Raw genomic sequence first — 19,708 nt, forward strand, 5'->3', positions numbered from 1 at the left:
CCTGATTGTTTTCTATGAAAGCTTATAAACACAGAGCAACACAAGGGTTTGTAGAATATAGACATTTTATTTTATTTTGTTTTTCTCTTACCTTCATTTATCATATTTTAAATGTGGCTTTTAATTTGGGTCAATCTGAGTGGTATCACCGTTTTATGGTTTTGTGATCAACTCTTTCTGTTGTTTTTCATAACTTGTTTTCAATCATATTCCTCAATCTCTATTTTTATTCGTTGTTATTTTATGTATCGTGTCTTGCTCTGTAAAGCACTTTGGGCTGAACCTTGCATGAAAGTAACTATGTAAATAAAGTATTATTATTATTATTATTATTACAACTACATACTCTTTACCGTAGGTGGCGGTATGAATCTTAAGTTACGCCAACCACCCTGACATTAACACCAACGAAGAAGATTCACCCGGAAACACTTAGCCGTTGTTATGGGTAAACAACACAGCTGTTGAGAAGTATTTTCACATTTTCGTTCAGAGAAACAGTCTTTTGATAATAAAACTGGAGTCAATGCAATGAAAACATAAAAGTGATCAATGTTTTTGAATCGACAGCTACTGTTACAAAGACTGTGAGAAGCCAACGATCTGTTAAAGGCTTTTTTTTAGCCAGTTAGCGATCAGCTAACAGGCTAAGCTGTTTATCACCAACAACAATAAAAGGTAAGTACAATGCTTTTATCTTTCATCCTAATGTGTATATACAACAGTCTACATAATCTGATAATTTTCAACTAGAGTTTCTAATATGGGAGATTACTATAAAGGTTACTAATGTATCCATAGCAACTTCACAAATCGGAGGTCCAAGATGGTTATGTGACGTAGTTTATCACCGCTTTAAAGACCTGCATTCATATAAACAGAGGTGGAAGAAGTACTCAGATCTTGTACTTAAGTACAAGTAGAAGTACCAGAGTGTAGGAATACTCTTTTACAGTCCAAATCATGCAATCCAAATGTTACTCAAGTAAAAGTAGAAAAGTACTACTATTACATCAGAATATACCTGAACTAACAAAAGTAAATGAGTACTACTCATTGGCCCATTTCAGAATAATATATATGATATGTTTTGATATATATATATATATAGTTATTGATGCAATAATGTGTTTATCACAGCTGGTAAAGGTGCAGCTAGTTTTAATTACTTTGTTTGCTGCAGGGTAGCTTGTGGATTTACTCCAGGTGTACATAAAGCCTCATTTAAGTGTTGATTAAAGTACACTATTGACCTTTGAATGTCCCCTTTAAACTGTGGGTTTTTCTCCGGAAGTTTTTCCTTGTACGATGTGAGGGTCTAAGGTTTTCTCATACTGATATTCTGCACAAACTGTGCTGTTGTATTTGCTATAAAGTGTCTTTACTGTAGGGTATTTTTATTATATGTACGGCTCTTTGGTTCGACCAAAAGTCGTTTAAAAATGTGCTATATAAATAAAACTTGATTTGATTTGAAGTGGGGTATATGGTAAGTACAAAGTAACACATCATATAAATACTCAAGTAAAGTACAGTTCCCTAAAAATTGAACTTAACTACAGTACTTGTAAATGTACTTGGCTAAAAAAAGAAGAAGTATAATGCAAAAGCTGAGTTTCATGCAAATAAGTAATTCACAATAAAAAAAAAGCCAAAATGACCTAGTAATTTCATGTAGTTTGATCGTAGCGTTTTGCTGTCTGTCTGACATGTCATAATTGGCAGATTAGTTGTTTGTGTTCCTAGCTAGCTCCGTTCAGCAGGAAGGAACATGCACATATTCAAATGCCTGTCACTGCAGAGCTGTCTACTCTATATAATGTTATTTGGCATTCCTGCACGACAATAATGCATCTTTAACAAAAACTTGGGACTACATTTTTTGTTTATTTCTCTGTATGCCATCTTTGTATTCTCTTGCTATCTAGACTGTTGGATTAGGTGACATTGTTGTAGATTAGACAACAAGTTCAATAATCACACTTTTAATTGCAATGCATTTGTGGATGCAGGTAACATTTTGATGAACATTCTCCAGCCACTCTTTGGTCAGAGGTCTTTTCGAAATGGACGTCAGCATTGCCGTGTCGCTGATTCGAGGCCAGATGCGTGCCGTGGTTGAGCGAGCAGTGAACGGAGCGGTGGAGACGGTGTTGGCTGAGATGCTAAAAGTGGTGGGAGTCAAATTTGAGGAGCTGAAAGGCCATGTGGTGCTGATGCAGAGGGACGTCGCGTCATTGCAAAGGGAAAAGGCCCAAAAAGAGAAAGAGAATGAAAACATCCGAGCCAAGCTGCGGTATACCGAGCTAAAGCTGAAATACTACAGGCAAGGAGTGGAGGAGGAGCTGGAGCAACGAGTTTCTGCCTCCACTCTGGGCCACATTCACCCGTCCATGTACCTTCAAGCACAGAGAGGTGGTGCGGGTGTTTCCTGCACTGAGATCTCTCCATCATGCTCAATAACGAACCCCGAGGGACCACTGTCCACAAGCAATCAAGGTAATGGCCATGGAGATGACTGACACATATTTGACCCCCTCCACTGCAATGGGTCTTACTCCCTTCTGTGTGTGTGCTTCCAGAATGCAGCTCCCCACACGGCACAAGCAGGCGTGCAATCGGAGCGCTTTGTCATTCAGATGTGGGAGATCTGAGCTCTGACACGTCTGAGCTGCTGCCGCCAGTCTCACTCTGTTTGAACACGCCAACAGAATCTAGTCAGGACAGCAGCACAGGTACAGAGCGTGTGTGTGTGTGTGTGTGTGTGTGTGTGTGTGTGTGTGTGTGTGTGTGTGTGAGATACTGTTGCCTTCTTTTCTACATGTTGTTCCCTTCAAACTTAATTTGGAAAAATATAAATGATATCCTTTGATGTAAAAAGTAGGTATTATCCTATATACTTTTATTATTGTATCTTTTAAAAGTTAAACACTGGATTTGGGAAAATGGAGTATTAGTCAGAATACACAGTGAATGGAGAATAGGAAACCAAAAGGAATCAGAATCAGAAACGGGTTTATTACCAGGTAGGTTCACACGTACGAGGAATTTGACTTGGTGTCGAGTGAGAATCAGAATCGGCTGCATATGGACTGATAACATATCATTGTTGTTGCTGTGTATCTCTGAACAAAATACTGTGTTTGTGTTCTTTCCTGTAGAGCGACACGTAGCTCACAGCCAGGACCAGGAGAACGACTACAAGTGGACCGTCACTCTGCAGCCACACTCAGAGGGAGGGGACGCTCACCTGGTGCCTCCTCCTGTCCAGGCTCTGGAGCAGCAGTCAGCCGCTGGCTCACCGCCCCCTCATGTTTCCACCCAGGCCGATGACTCCACTCTGCACTCCTCTGCTTCTCAAGTAACCACACAGACTTCATCCTATTGGCATACGCAGTACTGTTTGTCATAAATACACCCCGTGCTGAAGTGGCCAACCCGCATCATGCCCTGACCTTTTACAGAAGGAGCAAGGATTAGCTCTCCATAAAGTTAAACCGGAACAATTACAAAAACATTACTAATAATATATCAACAAAACATGAATTAATTGATTAACCATGATGTGTCATTGTTTTGTAATGTTTCTTTACAACTTACTAGACAAACCTTTATTGATTGGGACACTTTGGTTGTTGCAGCAGCATAACAACTGAAATCTAAACGGATAAATAGAGAAATACAAAAGTCTTATTGACTATAATAGCTTATAATAGCAACTTAGGGGTGTTGTTGGACACACTGCTGATACAACAGTTACTAGATAAGAGGTGTAATACTAGTAGGAGTATATCATATCATTTATAAGAAAAGTAATTTAGTATAAAGCAAAATAAGTAAATCAGTCCAAAGGAGATGGAGATAATTGCGACATTAAGTGTGGCAGAAAAAACGACTGGCGGTATTACACTGTGTTCTTATCGTAGTCCTAAAGTCCTTGTTGTTTCTTGGTGTCATGCAGGTGAAGCAGGAGGAGGAGGAGGAGGAGATCTGCATAAAGGAGGAGCCAGAGGAAGAGCAGGATGTGATGGCCGACCTTCTGCTGGACTGCCAGCTGCAGCAGGGTCCTCTTCCAGGGTCAGAGGTGAGGCTCGAGCTGAATATTCAATCTGACAAAACAAGCTCAGCACCTGAGTTCTTGTGCGAGTGTTTTCCCCAACATTTTAAGAAGATATATATTTTTTTAAGAACCTTTTACAAATAATAACTCTCAATAATAACTGCCTCTGATAGTTTCAACTGTCAATCAAGCACAGATCTCACAGTGATGAAGTCGCATCATTGTCATGTCCCCCCCCCCAGTAGGTGTAGACAATGGACCAGAGTGCTTTGCAGCCCTTGCACGGTTTTTCTTTAGAAATAGAGTATCAAAGTTAAATAATTAAGATCCCTAATTGTACACATGTTGATAATGCACTGAATATCACAGGCTATTTAAAAGGGTCTCTTGAAAGAAATTGTTTTTTTCACTTCCTCCAGACTCAAAGGTCAGGACTTCCAGAAAGTCAGAGAAATAACTCTGCAGCCTACAGCTCAGCAGGACCATGCACCGGTGAGTACATCTGCGTATGAGAGTGAGCAGATGCTTCTGACACGGCTTGGCTCGTTTAAAAAATAAATAAAAATGCTCTTGATGATGTTTCCCTACTTGACTCCCCCTGGCCAAACAAAGCAGTATTGATCACATGTATAAAAACAAGATGCCATTGATCTATAAATCAGCTACATGATGTATTGATCTGCATCTCAGTTAAAAATCACTGCAAACCTCTCTCTGTGTGTTTGCTCTCAGATCTGATGCCTCAGCCTTTGAGCTCCCTGCAGTCCATGGGTTATTCACCATCAGGTCTCCCACATCGCCAGGCGGTGCGGCCATGGACGAAAGACCTCAGTCTTTACGAAGATTTCAAGCTGCGCAGGAACGAGCTCCGCAAGCGAAGCATCAACAAGCGCAGAGAGCTGGAGAAGACGCTGCCTCAGCCGATGCTTGCAGACCTGGTTAGTTGACCTGACCCCGTCCTTACCGACGCACGCAGACTGCTGAACAGCTTGGTATCTCCTGCCTCGATTGGGTACAGTCAGATGTCATCATACCAATAGTCTTCCATGCTTTTAGGTTATTGAACGTCCTATTTACAAATATATGTAAAGGTTTGTTTTGTACACGGTGAACCAAAGGCTGTATCATGTTTCAGCAAGACTGGAAATTCAACAAGAGTTCAGGTTTCAGTGGACGATAATGCTTAATAAGACAAGCTGAGATAAACAGGCTACATCTTTGTGACATATACACACTTTTAAAGATGGTGGAGTATAAAGGGCCATTTTCTATCAACGTGTCTTCTTACATTTCTCCATATTGAATGGAAAATATATTTTGTTCTGTTGAAGGTACGCGAGCGCAGAGAGAAGACCAGACTGAGAGTGGCCAGATGGAGAGCGAAAAGGAAACTCCAGGCCTGTGTTAACCAGGCTCCGGTCAGTAATGACTGCTTTGTCACAGAAAGGAGTGCATGATGTAAAACAAAGTCTCTGACTCAAGTGTTCTACTTAATTATCTCTAGGAGACATTTGTCAAACTTGTCTTTCAGGTGCATGGAAATGATTTGTTTCTGTTTTTAAATGAGGCGTTCAGGGATACTTTTAGTCATTTTCTCTGTGTTAGAGAAGCCAATGAAATCGCACCACTTATCTTCAGTGCTGTAAGCGACCACACTCAAGCTAGGAAGTGATACTAACACTTGAGCAGCAGATCCTGCTTGAGACTTAAAGGTCAATACATGAATTAACTGCACGGTATCTGCTACACGGTTTAGTTTTGAATAATTAAGAAGTCTGCTATCGACAGACCCCACTACTACCCACAAGTATCATTTACATACAATACCCTTCCTTCCCAATAAGACGAAGCCTGTCGTTTTGGTCTTTCTCATTCTTAGGCTCCTGATGGCGCTGCAGGTCTTTGTCCAACTGGTTTCCCTATCAGCAGCCAGCATCAGCAGCTCAGACTGACCTGCGGTAAGATGCGCCCCAGTGGTCAAATGCCAGTGTCATCCCTCAGTAACAGTTTTGAGTTCCTGCTTTCAAAGTCTTGCGCAAAGTTTGTTTATAACATTTTCGCGTCATCCAGAGTACATTTACCTGTATTTCTCCCAAGGGAGTGCTTAGGGAAATTCAGGTATAAGAATAACATCGACAATAAGAGTGAAACAAATAGAATTATGTATACTTAAAAATAACAACAATAATAACAGTTCAAACATGAAATAAATTAGTTCAAATATATAAGTGAATATAATTATAAACATGAATACATATATATACATCTAAAGTTGTGTTAAAGAGTGGTTAATGAGAAAGTAAGCAGCATTACCACACGCCCAGCTTTCAGCCCAATTCAAACAGGATTAGTTCATATTGTTTTTGAAGTGAAGGCCAGAAAACACGTCTGCAATTTTTAAACTAATAAATTGCCATCTTTATTTTTTAGCTGCCACCTCCAGCAGTCAGCAGAGACAGATGCTTCAGTCCAACAACTTCCTCAACATGTCGAAGCTGCATGCGGCAAACAGCATCCCCTTCACCCCCTCCTCCTGCTCCTCCTCTCCCCTCCTCAGAGGCGCCAACATGGCCCCGCATCAACACACTGTGACATTTTCATCCTCTTCCTACCCCCAGGTCAGCTTACTGCAGCAGAGCATCTCTCTGACAGACACGGATATCTTGCAGTGAGATCAGAGGTTTTTACGAATGTATTTGTAAAATATGTCATGTTTGGTGTTCAGGAAAGGTCAACCAGACTCTTAACAGAAGCCTGCACGCTAAAACTTCAATAACTCCTTTATTAGATGACAATGTTTCAATTGACAGTGTATCTTCATCAGGTCAGACGGACAACTACCTTATACCCATATGTGCAGAAAAAAACAAGAGCATCTTATATGGATTACCTTTTAAATCAGTTCAACATAACAACCAGTCTTGTGTACAAGCTTATCCCTGTTTGATTTTAAAACACATTTTAAAACCGTATGTAAAAAATATCCCATACACAGGAAATGATTTCAAATGTGTATATATGTAAAAACCTCATCTTGAGCTTTCCTGTACATGCTTAGTGCTTATTTATTTTAAAATTAAAGGTTTGTTGGATACATGTATAATGCAACATGAATAATATATGATTTTGTTTATTTAAATGCATGTTACTGTCTTTTAAATGTCTAGACCAGCGGTTCCCAACCTTTTTCAACTCAGGGCCCACTTAAGAATCTAAAAAAATGTTTGCGGCCAACATTCAACCATAAACAATACGGAGGTTAAATGAGGTTCTCTCTCTGCAGGTCTCCCTTGAAAAAGAGATCATCGATCTCAATGAGATTTTACCTGGATAAATAAAGGTTTTGAATTTAATTGAAGTTCTGATTGGTCGATTCAGAACATGTGACACGTTGTTAATCCAGTAGTTCAGACTGCTGTGAAGGACTGTAATGACCGTTGCTAAAGAGGATCAAGAAGGAAAAAGAAAAGAGGTTAAAAAAAAATATTTGGCGGCCCACTTGCAATGCCTTCGCGGACCACTAGGGGGCCGCGGCCCACAGGTTGGTAACCGCTGGTCAAGACAAGAAAGGGGTTTCCAGTGTGATGGTAACTGTACTTTTTGCACTTTGTTTTGGAGTTGAAGTGTGTAATACACAAAGAAATAGCCGGAAAAGTATTGCAAAGACTTGAGGCTGCTAATAAGAATACAATATTTTGTAGTTTGTCTAAAATAAACTGAAGATTGGCAATCACCAGATCAAAATGAGAAGCCTGTGTTCAGTAACATTAAAGGCAGCTAAAAGAAGCTCTGTGTTGAACTCTTATTTTGACAAAGCCACACTCCTCCTTAATATAACACATGTAGATAAGTTTGGAGTACAGGTTTTTATCTTTGCACATCACTAAGATACGTTGAGAGAGCTTTTTGGGTAATCACCCCCCTCTTCATATTGGTTGGAAAGCACTTTTGTACGTCGACTACATTGTAAAAGATGTAAGATAAAAGCCATGATTCTCATTGTGTGTGAAAGTGCTTCAGGTCAGCGCAAGTTCAATCAGGAAGACCTTCTTTTCTCATTCATTTACTATTTCCATGTTACTACTCTCTCCTCTCAATAAGTGATCGGGGCGTCACTCCCCAGCTTAACCAATCACTTCGCTCTATTCTCACAAGCCTATCATAGCGCTCTGCTAAACCTTTTAAATCTGCCCCCCCCCCCTCTGTCAGCTGTCATTTCAGGTAACTCGATGCAACCCTCCTCCACCCCTTTTCCCCTCCTGTCCCTCTGAATCCAGGGTCAAGCTAAGCCCCTCCCCTTCAGACCGGACCCAACTATCCATTCACCACCACCAGTGTCTAGACCCCGGGGGGTTTCATCGGATCGGTTCTCCCGAATGATACTCCTGCACAACGGGGCCTAATGGCCAAAACTCTGTTACATTCATTTGTGTATTCCTGGCAATAAATATGTATTCTTATCAAACCCGTCTCTCTTGATTGAAATTGAGTTGATAACCATTAAACCCTAGGAAGACGATGAAGGCCAGGGATTATTAACCCTAACATACGTCGTGTTAGCAATGTATTGAGACTTCAAAAACTCAATATTCCATGTTTTTGTTTTACAATTTCCCTTTAAAGATATCTAGTTCGTCTGTCGAATCTTAAAAGATATATCTCCATAGCCTTAGCCCAAAGACTAATTGTTCCTACTGAAGTCAAGACAAATCCAAAACAAAAGGGACTGACCATGTATATCCTTATTTTTATTATATATGTGTTTAAAGATGGGCACTTAACCAGGTTTGTCCCTTTAAAACTTGGTACATAAGACTTTGTAGAAGCTGCCCAAGTTTTTCTTGGGCTGTCATGAGAGGAAGGCGGAGTTGCATCGTCTAGAAGTCATCCATTATTTTAAAATAAAATGTTAGCGTGTGTTATCCATTGACTATCCTCTGAGAAATGGCTGATGGCAGTGTGTAGAACAGCAGGGCGAGGAACAGCATGACGATGAGCAGCACCAAGGCGATGATGATGTACTTCTTGTAGCTCCGCCACACCAAGTGGAAGAAACACTTGAAAGGATTGACGAACCACGAGAAGGAGGTGTCAGGACGACTGGGGGCAGGGAGAGGAGGAGGGAGAATTTGAGTTTGAATTATTACTACACTTTAAAGTATTTCGTTTTAACAGCTTTATTAAATGATGGACAGTTTTTCTATTCATGAATGAAAAAGAATACAAAAAGCATCCACAAGAATAACTGATTTTTAAAAACTTACTTCGAATAAAATGTGTAAAGAAATGGATAATTCTCATTGTTAAGATGTCGAGATGTCATAAAAAGTAAGTGTTGTATGTAAAAAAAGTCAAGTTTAATGTCGACATAGTATAGTATGACTTTCTTTAAAAAAAACGTTTGACACACTATGACTTTTATCCGGTTCAAGTGTACCTGTCCTGTATAGTGTGTACTACATAGAGAGTATATACTGTATGGTTATTTTTGATACACAGAGCAACCACGCCCATCTCGTCCCCTTTATGTTGGCAGCTTCACTCCAAACATGTGCAGAGGTAAACACTACTTCCCAGATCAAAGGTAATATTAATGGACTCAACAAAATCATGAGAAGGGCATATTTTCAGATTCATCACAGTTTTAGTGTTAAAGGTCTCCTACTGTTTTTCATCAATATATTACAGGTCTCAGTTATATACAAAACATGTCTCTGAAGTGTTTGGCTCCAAACAGGTCATTGCAGCATTACCCATAATCCCCTCTGTTTCAGCCCTGTTTCAAAAGTGCTGATTCTCTGTCTGTTACTTTAGATTTAAAAAAAATGGTTATGACATCCAAAATCTGATCAGCTCATTTTCAGACAGCTTTTTATATAAATGGATCAGGACAAAAAGAGAGGGGGTCTTTGTTCCTGACACTTTCAGAATCTTTTTACACAGAGGGGAGCAGAGGTTGCGCTAGACTTTTTCGCTGCCCGTCATTTTGAGCATGCTCGTGAACTATCAACGGGGGGGGGGACAGTTCACATGCGCGGTGTTATTCATGGCTGCTGCACCTCGCGGGAACGTGCACAGCGTAAAGCCAAAACTCACAGACATTTCAATGATCTGTGCGGCACAGTTAGACACACACACAAACCAGATAGATTTGTCTTTAGAGAGACTCTTACTTTGGTTTTGGAAGCGGCTCCGGCTCCTTGCGTGCTTTGCCAGCTGGATTTTTTTCAGCCTCCTCCCCTGTCACAAGATGGAACTCCGCCTCCACTTTCCCCTGATGGATTAAGAGCACATCACTCCATTAATTCAACGTTTTCACAACTGGGAGTCAAAGTTGTAGTCTGGGAACTTTTAGGCACTGTACATCTCCTGTGTATTTTGAGGGTTATCACTACAACATCATGGTACTCATACTTCACATCGGAACGCACTTAAGTACTTGAAACAGCAAAAGTAAGTGCACAATTACGCACATTGAGACACAGCATTGTTTTGTGCAGTGTGTGTGTGTGTGTGTGTGTGTGTGTGTACGTACCGTTAGCTCTCCAGCTTTGGTGAAGGGCCACCAACCTCTCGATCTCTTCTGCTGGAAGATGGAGATTCTGTCTGTCCCGTCCGTCAACATGTCCACTTTACACGACTTTGCAGTCTTTGTCCCTCGAGGGAAACCATGCAGGTCCAACTCCAACGTGCCTACTCGACAGAGGCAAAGCACTTTATCGGTCAAACATGGTTGCACATTTTCTGTTCTGTTGCAAGGATGGAAAGCCTTCCTTTATTCCTGTGAGTGATCATTAATCACAATGGATACCAACATGGTAGCAAAACTAAAAGTATATAGAAAATAGAAAAACATTTAAAGGGGAATACAAATTAAGGGGAAATTACAAGAAGAGTTAAGAAGAACAGATATTCTCCTTTTTTTATCAATTCCAGCTATTTTATTTGTGTTGCGAGGATCAGGAAAGAGGACATTTGACCAGGTTTAATTGAAAGGGACTATCTTTTAGGGTTGAAGACAGCTGTTCAGGTTTGTCTTTTTAATGGATGAGCCAGTGGTAATGGATTATTTGCAGTGGAGTATAATGTGTTTTTTGGAAATAGCTTATATTATGAGTTTGGCGATGTGCGATAGTGAGAGAGGAGGCAAGGCAAGATGTGCGATAGTGAGAGAGGAGGCAAGGCAAGGTTATATAGCACCTTTCAACACGAGGCAATTCAAGGTGCTTTATAAAAATGAAAGACATTGAGACAAAGGCACGTAAAAACAGAAGAGAATAATGGATATATTATTATTATACACACACACACACACACACACACACACACACACACACACACACACACACACACACACACACACACACACACACACACACACACACACACACACACGCACACACACACGCGCACACACACACACACACACACACACACACACACACACACACACACACACACACACACACACACACACACACACACACACACACACACACACACACACACACACACACACACACACACACACACACACACACACACACACACACACACACACACACACACACACACACACACACACACACACACACACACACCTAGGAAGTCGTCAGAGGACAGCGTCTCGAAGTCCCAAACCTGCAGACTGAGGATGGCAGGAAGCTTCTGCTCCGTTTTGTCCAGAGAGAAGATGTGCTCTCTCTTGCTCACCACTACTGTCTGTGAAGAGGTATGTGTTATACATGTTTTCAGCAGGGATCATGAGGTGTGAGCGTCAGTGTATTTGCCAGTACCTTCTCAGCCGGCAGGTAGCAGAAGGGAAACACAAAGCGCCAGTTGAAGTTTCCCTCTCCGGTCAGAGAGTTGTAGTGGACGTCCGTCTCCTGCCGGTCGGCCTCTAAACCTTTCAACCAGCTACAGTGAAACAAAGACAGCAGCAGTGTTTACATAGACATCCAGTCTTCATTTGAAATTGAGGAATAACTAGGCTATTGTTTGTACGAGAAAATATGCATTATGCTAATTATGAGTTTGGCAGATTTCTGCTTTTGTAACATAGAGTAATCACATATCTTTTGAATAAGATCTGCGGTTAACAGACATTTATGATACTTACACAATTTGTCCTGCAGGCTAATCTCCACATATTAACACCACTTTTATGATTTTTTAAAAGCAACAATGCAATCGCCAGGAGTAAAAAGCTCATTTTAGGCCATAATTGAACTACATCACGGGTGGGTGCAGGGGACGAGATAAGCGAACTGGGGGTCGTAAAAATGCTGACTCATCTCCGGGTTTCAGGACTGATTCCTGCACCACCCTACAGAAGAGGAGCTGGAGTTACCCCTTGACGTAGATATCACTGGACTGTTGACCCGTCAGGAAGTTGCTATCCTCCAGAATCACATCTTCTGTGTTCCAGATGATGATACGCAGCTCGTACCTGTACACAACGCATTGGGGTTCAACATGTCATTTTAGAAACAAGCATTGTTTTATTGCCTCTTTTAAAGAATGGCTTCAGGAGTTTAGAGAGACAGCTCTCACCCTTTTGGTTTTCTCGGTGAAATGTCCACTGAAGGTCCAGGGTGAGGCGAGTCCATGGGAAACATATCTACCCACATCCGGACCTGACCCTACACACACACACACACACACACACACACACACACACACACACACACACACACACACACACACACACACACACACACACACACACACACACACACACACACACACACACACACACACACACACACACACACACACACACACACACACACACACACACACACACACACACACACACACACACACACACACACACACACACACACACACACACACACACACACACACACACACACACACACACACACACACACACACACACACACACAGTAGAATATTCAAACAGTTTCTGATGCAGATACATCTAAATACTCCTCAACATCAGTCTGTCTCACACTATTGCACTCAATCCAAAATAAGTAGCACTCTACTAAGCGTAGTTCTAGATTGGCTCCATCAGATCGTATTGGACTTACAGTCGTTAAATAGTTTAAAAAAAATACCTGATCCATGCCGAGCCGAGCCTTGTTGAACAGAGTTCTGGTCTCGATGTGTTCTGGCACCAGCTTGCATCCCACAACCGGGATCTCTGACCAGCGGTGCAGGATCTTTAGAGACAAGTGCTCATAGGACTCCAGAGGCTCGTCTGAGACGTGTGCACATCATTAATGTCACACGCACACACACAAAATGCACGTACAATATACATGCTAAACATGTAGTGTGAACAGTTTTCTTCACCTTCAATCACGAAGAGCGTCTTGCCACCAAAGACTTTGCCCGCCACTGTGATGCGTCCTGGTGCGAATTTAGGTTCCTCCAGACCGTTATCTCTGCAGCGCTTAGACAGCAGCTCTGAAGGCTTCAGGCAGTCCCTCCAGGCATTATAACCGTCACTACCAGACGGACAGAGAGTGTCATTATCAAACCAATTGTAAGGTGTTGATTCAAAGTTTGAAAAGGTTTCTCCATGGCAGTCCTTCCTACTTAGATTTGTTTGTTTGGATGAAATAACAATTCAATAGGAACACAGAGATGACAAACGTATGAATCATGAGTACAGCCAGCAGGATTAATCACAAGAATGAAGTGTGAAACATAACTCTGATGGATAGGACCCTGGTTTCCTCAACAAAAACAAACCTTGTCTCCAAGATGGTGGAAAAAGCCCCCATCAAGACAGAAGAAAGTCTACATATATTCATACAATTGCAGAAGGAAACCCATCTGTTTTCACTGCACTTTGGCCTTTTTTTTAAGCCGATGCAGTAGCATTTAAAATGGTTTGGATTATTGAAAGCTAATGTACATCTTCATGGTGGATTGCACTTATTGTAAGTTGCTTCTAATAAAAGAGTCTGCTAAGTCAAATATAGATATAATGTTCACAATCAGCAGGAGCTCCACGAAGGCCCAGACTCACAGGCTGTACTCGGTCGGGAGTCCACAGGTGGCTCTGTGTCGGCTGTAGAATCGGTTCTCCAGGTCGATGCGAGTCTCTCCGATCAGGTCGTCCCCGCCCACCATGTCATAGTCATAGATCACCACCGACAGCAGAGACTCCTGAGGAAATGACGCCTGCATCTCAAAGGAACTACAAGCAGGAGAAGTTATGTTTCAAGGATAAAACAAAAATATTGCCTGAGTTTAGTTGTACTTTTAAAATAAGGGAAACGCTGTCAGTCACACACCTTCCAAACACAGGGTTCAGCTGTTTGGGAATGTAGTTGTCTCTGTCTTTGATTTCATTCTTGCCAAGCCGAAGCACAATGTAAGGGTCGGACTTTCCATCCGGATCAGATGGGTGCAGGTTAGATGCCTGGAGAGAGAGAAGAATATAAATAGAATATCTAATCCAATATGGTAATTACACAACTAAAAAGTAATGTATCCTGCACCCTACATATTGGTGATATTATACATGTTGTAAAAGGCATACAAATAAGTTAAAATATAATTTAAAGAGTATCCTGCAGGCAGGCCCGGTTCTACGGGGGTGCATAAGGGTGCATTGCACCCTCAGTTGAGTCGTTATGCACCCTCATTTGAAAAATGAAAAGTAAAAAAATGAAAAGTGAAAAATATTACATTTTTCCTACTATTACTAACAATAGTAGTAATAATAATAATAATAAGAAGAAGAATATAGTTGAAATAAAATAAATTGTAATTGTGGTTGAATAGCATTGTCTGCTGTATTTATTTGATCAATTTAAACGGTAAGTAACGTTATTATGTCAGGTACGTGTGACCTGTCCCGCTGCACATTCATCATCTGCAAGGTGCTGACACAGCTGTCAATGATGGATCAGAAAATGGTTAAAACAACCAGCCCTTATCGCCAGCATACACTGCATCTACTGCAGGTAATAACAGTTCAGATCATGGGGACATTACGTTACTGTCGTGGACACTAACGTCCTCCTGCCCGACTCGCCGGCTTTGCCCGCCTCGCCCACAGAAGCGGAGCAGCCACAGCCGTCTTCGTTACCCCAAACACCGCCACCCCTCGGCAGCCCGCAAGTGCCAGAGGACCTCTGAAAAACAGAGCCTGCCCAGGTATGTTTAAAAAAGTACCCAACTCTCCTGTACAGTGGGGTAAGGCGCTCATTTTGCAGCTCATGGTTTCAAAACAGATTGGCTGGAATATTCATGTAAAAAAGATGCCATCTTCTGCTATGCATGTAGACATTTCGGTTCAAGTAAGTCAGATACCTTCACCACAACTGGCTGCAACAACTGGCGCCATGCTCTTATAGGCTACGTGAAAAGGGACTGGGAAGGCATAATCAAGCAAAGAGCACATAGATCCATAGATCTCTTAATGTTGCTCTCAAAGTGCACCAGATTGATGGTTTTAACTTCAATATTTAAAAAAATCTTCCCGGGGAGCATGCCCCCGGACCCCCCCAGAGGAGGTGAGGACCCCCATAGAGGGTATTAAATCCACTCCCCACTTATAAAAATAGCACTTTACCACTGCACCCTCTCTAATCTCAGATGCACCCTTAGTCATTTTGTTTTGGAACCGGTCCTGCCTGCAGGAATACAATAGTTCAAATAGCTAAGATGTGCAATGTGGTTTTAAAACCAAAGCATTACAGACAGCAAACATGACGAAAAAACACTGTGACAAAAATGTGTGATTTATAATTCTGTGCCATATAAAGTTCACTCGATTTGATTTGAAAGGACAACAACAACCTAAGTGATCAATGTATATTTATTACTTTAAATATACAGAAAACTGGAAGCTCTCACCAAACACAATATTTCCATAACTTTCTATGTTCTTGCAGGCATTTTAAACACTTCAGTTAATGAAGCTTAGTTACTTCAAATGCAATATATTTTCCCCAGGTCTTTGGACAGTTACATTTTGATCAAAGTCAAATGCGGAAAACCCGCACTCACACAGGTAGGTGGAGGTGAAGGGAATGAGCACTTGTACAGCCTTTTTGGCGAGGTGGGGGAACTCGGTCTCCACAGACAGCCAAAAGTCTGCAAGTGTCAATTTACTCGTCTTTTTCTCGTTCTTTTTTTTCTCACGCCGCGCCTCCCCTGAAGCTCTCTGGCGCCCCCCAGGGGAGGCGCGCCTCACACTTTGAAAACCGCTGCTCTAAACAGCTGTGCAGTTTAGTTTGAATGATAAACTGATCTGTAGAAATGAGGACGTACAGAGACGATGTAAACCCTTATGAGGACTTGGACCTTCCCGTTGTCAGGGACTCCTCTGTTGACTTTGATGTCTCCCATGTCAGCGGTATCTTCCCATTCCTCCACCTCGTCCTTAGTCATCTTATACAGGCAGAATCGCCCCTGCAGAGAAGATTTAACACAAAGTGTATTAGATCAATAGTTAGGATATGTCATTGGTTTCCAGGGAGGACATTAAACTATTGTCTCACCTTGAATTTGCCAACAAATCTCTCATCACTCGCCCCCTCTTCCTCATTGGCTTTTCCTCTGAACAGCTCATACGTGCTCACCCAGTCATCAAAGGGCCCAAACTCTGCCTCCAGCTCCTTGCTGTACAGCTGTAGGGACATTGTCAGCACACACAAATGTTTTACCAACACATATTCACAAGGTTTTTTATCTCTTAGAATATATAATTAACTATTTATGCAGACTGGAGAATCCTATACCCCACTCAGATATTTGCTTTACAACAACAACAACAACAACAACAACAACAACAACAACAACAACAACAACAACAACAACAACAACAACATTCATCCTTGTATAGGTCAAATGATATATTTAACAAATGCACAAAATATTCAAACCACACAATCCTGGTAACAAAACAACAACTTTACAGTGTATCCTTTTTGCACACTGATCTGAGGCACCCACTCTATAAACCAATGACAACTTACATTGTATATGCTGATAGGTGTAACACAACTAATAGGAGAGCAAGGGAGCTGTCAATCAAAACAATCGATATACAATCTAATCTGTGTTTTCTGTTGTCCGTTACTGTGGGTAGCTCTATTTGTTTTTTTTAGCAGTCTTTCATTTGGAGCATGGAGTTGGAAATCAGTCAGTGTCTGCTGTGGTCTTGATGCACGTGCAGTGTTTATGCACCAATTACCTTTAGTGTGGCTAATTTAGTAGACTGGACAATGTTTGTCTCCAGCGTTCCTTTCTCTTTCAGTTTTCTCTTCTTGTCTCCATCTGAGAAGCTGACTGATGAAACTAACAAGACACAAAGCGAAGTGGCATGGATGTGAAGAGAAATCAAAAACATGTTTTTGCATTGTGATGTCAAAGCAGTTAACTGCAAGAAAACAAAAACAAATCCATCACATTTTAACAACTTAAGAAACACCATGAAGCGACACAAGAGACGTTTAAAAAGTACCAATTAGTTCCATGCATCCCATGTGTCTTTTCAAGAGTTACTAATCTCCTTAGAATAACATCTTAGGATACACCCAGTACATGTGTGGCCACCACTTTGTCCGCTACTGAAACTATCTCGAGGGTAACAGTGCTAGCTGCAGGGCAGATCATGAATCCAGAGGGTTGTACCCCAGAAACCAGAAGTAGCCCCCAGAACTCCCAGTTTTCAGAATACACGTCACCTGGCAGAACATTAACATAAGCCATTAAAATGTGCTCTCCCTTCAAAAGGTATAGTATGCAGAATATGTTTTAGAAATTGTAGGGATTTATACAAAAACAATCATACTCAATCATTACTTGTGGCCCACTAGGAAAGTATGGCTGTGTTTTCTTCTTATTTTTACAGTTTACATTATTGGGCAAAAGCAAAGAGCACCACTCGATGTATAACCCTGATCCAATAAGTACTGTAAGTTATGCAGCATGTTCTCAATCAAAGGTTGTCAAATACTGATTTGTCCAGAGACCATCAGCCTCTGAAACATAGACAAGCTTAAGTGCAGTTATACCATTGTCCCCTTTTTTTTATTAACACTCTAGTTTGCTTGACTGTTGCTGCTCTCTCTTGCTCAGGGGCCGACTTTAAATACTGCTGACATTTGTACCTTATATACCTTTAATGACAATCTTTAACTATTGTAGCTGCATGTCTTTGTCCTTACCTAAGGAGCTTATTCCAGCGCTGAGCAAGCCCTCCAACGGCAAAGCTGCAAATCACAACAATGTGTGTGTGGGTCGGGGAAATGATTGAGTCACCCATCCTGAAACCACTTGCAGATTTATTTGCATAAGATCTAAATTGATAGTATCAGTGGTGAAAACATTAAAGTAAGTGGACTTTTGCAAAGGTCTCCATTCACAATAATGCGGCAAAAATAAAAATGCACTATGGTTTTTATTCAACACAACTTCTTGTTTTTGGAAATCATTCCTATTTTCTACCATTGTTTACGTTTACCTTCAATATAGCTGCTAGTCAGAATGTTGTGATTGCTATTTAAAAACTGTAATGTTTCTGGTGTCAGAGACCCGATAAAGAATACAATAATACTTAGCGCACAGTATTTAATTTCAACCAAGTGTTCAAAGATAACCTAATGTCCCATCAGAGGTGTTCATACCTTTTTCAAAGACCCTGGGGAATAGAGAGCTGTCCTCTTTGGCCTGGAACAAAAACAGAAGGGCACATGTTCCATTATTTCACTTACATGTTTTGGTTCTTTTGCAAAATAACTCAGATATCAGTGCTACCTGTTTCTCCACAGATGCGTAGTATTTGGACCACCAGTCGATGACACACTCTGCTGATTCGTCAGCTATGGTCCTTTTCTTCCTCTTGGTGGAGCGACCACGAGTGCCCGCTATTTTGCTGTCCTGGATTAAAAATACACAAAAAAAAACATGCAAAAGATTATTTAAATGATGATAATATGTTATCAATTACAACATTATTATTATTATTTATTAAATTATTTATATATGCAGTATCTCTCACCCCTTTCTTCCTGGGTTGTTTTTCCGGGGTGGGTTGAGCTGGAGGAAGAGGAGGAGGAAGAGGAAGAGGAGGAGGAGGTGGAGCTTCCTCCTCCACAGTGATCAGGAAATCTTCACTTGTTAGTACCACGGTTGAACTGGTCTCTCCAGCAGACTGAAACAGTCCTATTGGGAGAGAGACACACATAAATCTTCCAATGGGAAGAGATCTACTTGGCCTCCTGGATTGGAGGATCAAGCAAAATGTGTGTTTTATAGAAATATTATCATGATTTTGAAATCATAACACCAACAGGCACAGGACGTTTTCTGTCACATCAATAGATGAAGTTAGAGGAACAACATGAGATGTGCCTGAACATTTCCAGCGAGTGTGCTTACATATTTTCAGTATTTTTCAAGTTCAATAATGAATTTTCAAGCTCACAAGGCAAATTGTTCATAAACCCAGAGCATTTGCATTTTAGTAAAGAGGAGATTTTAAGGTTTAAAAAAAGCGTTTTTTAACATAAAAATATGAAAAAATACTTTTACAATTGGCTTTATGGTAAATGGACTGTACTTATATAGCGCTTAATCCAGTCTTTATGACCCCTCAAAGCGCTTTACATACTACATGTCATTCACCCATTCACACAGAACAGTACCACTTGCTCT

The 19,708-nt window shown here is 41.1% G+C and overlaps 2 protein-coding genes across 4 annotated transcripts in view; one reads left to right on the forward strand and one right to left on the reverse strand.

Moving 5' to 3' along the window:
- The first annotated feature begins 419 nt into the window (after nt 1–419).
- Nucleotides 420–8,494, forward strand: LOC117466228 (uncharacterized). Of its 3 annotated transcripts, none has more exons than XM_034109370.2 (10): nt 420–678; nt 2,013–2,499; nt 2,583–2,735; nt 3,162–3,361; nt 3,962–4,084; nt 4,480–4,552; nt 4,793–4,998; nt 5,392–5,478; nt 5,940–6,018; nt 6,491–8,494. In XM_034109370.2, the coding sequence occupies exons 2-10, from the start codon at nt 2,067–2,069 to the stop codon at nt 6,730–6,732; spliced, it is 1,596 nt and encodes a 531-aa protein (XP_033965261.1). In that variant the 5' UTR covers nt 420–678; nt 2,013–2,066; the 3' UTR covers nt 6,733–8,494. The 3 variants fall into 3 exon arrangements, with proteins under 3 accessions (XP_033965261.1, XP_071063110.1, XP_071063111.1); XM_071207009.1 differs by having other exon boundaries at nt 4,793–4,996; nt 5,387–5,478; XM_071207010.1 differs by having other exon boundaries at nt 2,039–2,499; nt 4,793–4,996; nt 5,387–5,478.
- A 339-nt stretch (nt 8,495–8,833) lies between these two features.
- The window catches only part of fer1l6 (fer-1 like family member 6), a 51,330-nt gene continuing 40,455 nt past the window's right edge, over nt 8,834–19,708 (reverse strand). Inside the window, exons 29-46 of the mRNA XM_034109590.2 lie at nt 19,041–19,216; nt 18,809–18,931; nt 18,679–18,721; nt 18,220–18,264; nt 17,244–17,338; nt 16,549–16,677; nt 16,319–16,459; nt 14,332–14,459; nt 14,064–14,234; nt 13,382–13,536; nt 13,144–13,286; nt 12,614–12,702; nt 12,411–12,509; nt 11,857–11,977; nt 11,662–11,782; nt 10,596–10,753; nt 10,234–10,334; nt 8,834–9,160 (exon numbers count right to left, since the gene is read on the reverse strand). Of these exons, the coding sequence (XP_033965481.1) occupies nt 8,980–9,160; nt 10,234–10,334; nt 10,596–10,753; nt 11,662–11,782; nt 11,857–11,977; nt 12,411–12,509; nt 12,614–12,702; nt 13,144–13,286; nt 13,382–13,536; nt 14,064–14,234; nt 14,332–14,459; nt 16,319–16,459; nt 16,549–16,677; nt 17,244–17,338; nt 18,220–18,264; nt 18,679–18,721; nt 18,809–18,931; nt 19,041–19,216 (2,219 nt within the window). The 3' untranslated portion in view covers nt 8,834–8,979. The remainder of the gene's footprint in view (nt 9,161–10,233; nt 10,335–10,595; nt 10,754–11,661; nt 11,783–11,856; nt 11,978–12,410; nt 12,510–12,613; nt 12,703–13,143; nt 13,287–13,381; nt 13,537–14,063; nt 14,235–14,331; nt 14,460–16,318; nt 16,460–16,548; nt 16,678–17,243; nt 17,339–18,219; nt 18,265–18,678; nt 18,722–18,808; nt 18,932–19,040; nt 19,217–19,708) is intronic.

This window comes from Pseudochaenichthys georgianus, chromosome 21 (assembly GCF_902827115.2).
Source record: "Pseudochaenichthys georgianus chromosome 21, fPseGeo1.2, whole genome shotgun sequence".
NCBI classification, from domain to species: domain Eukaryota; kingdom Metazoa; phylum Chordata; class Actinopteri; order Perciformes; family Channichthyidae; genus Pseudochaenichthys; species Pseudochaenichthys georgianus.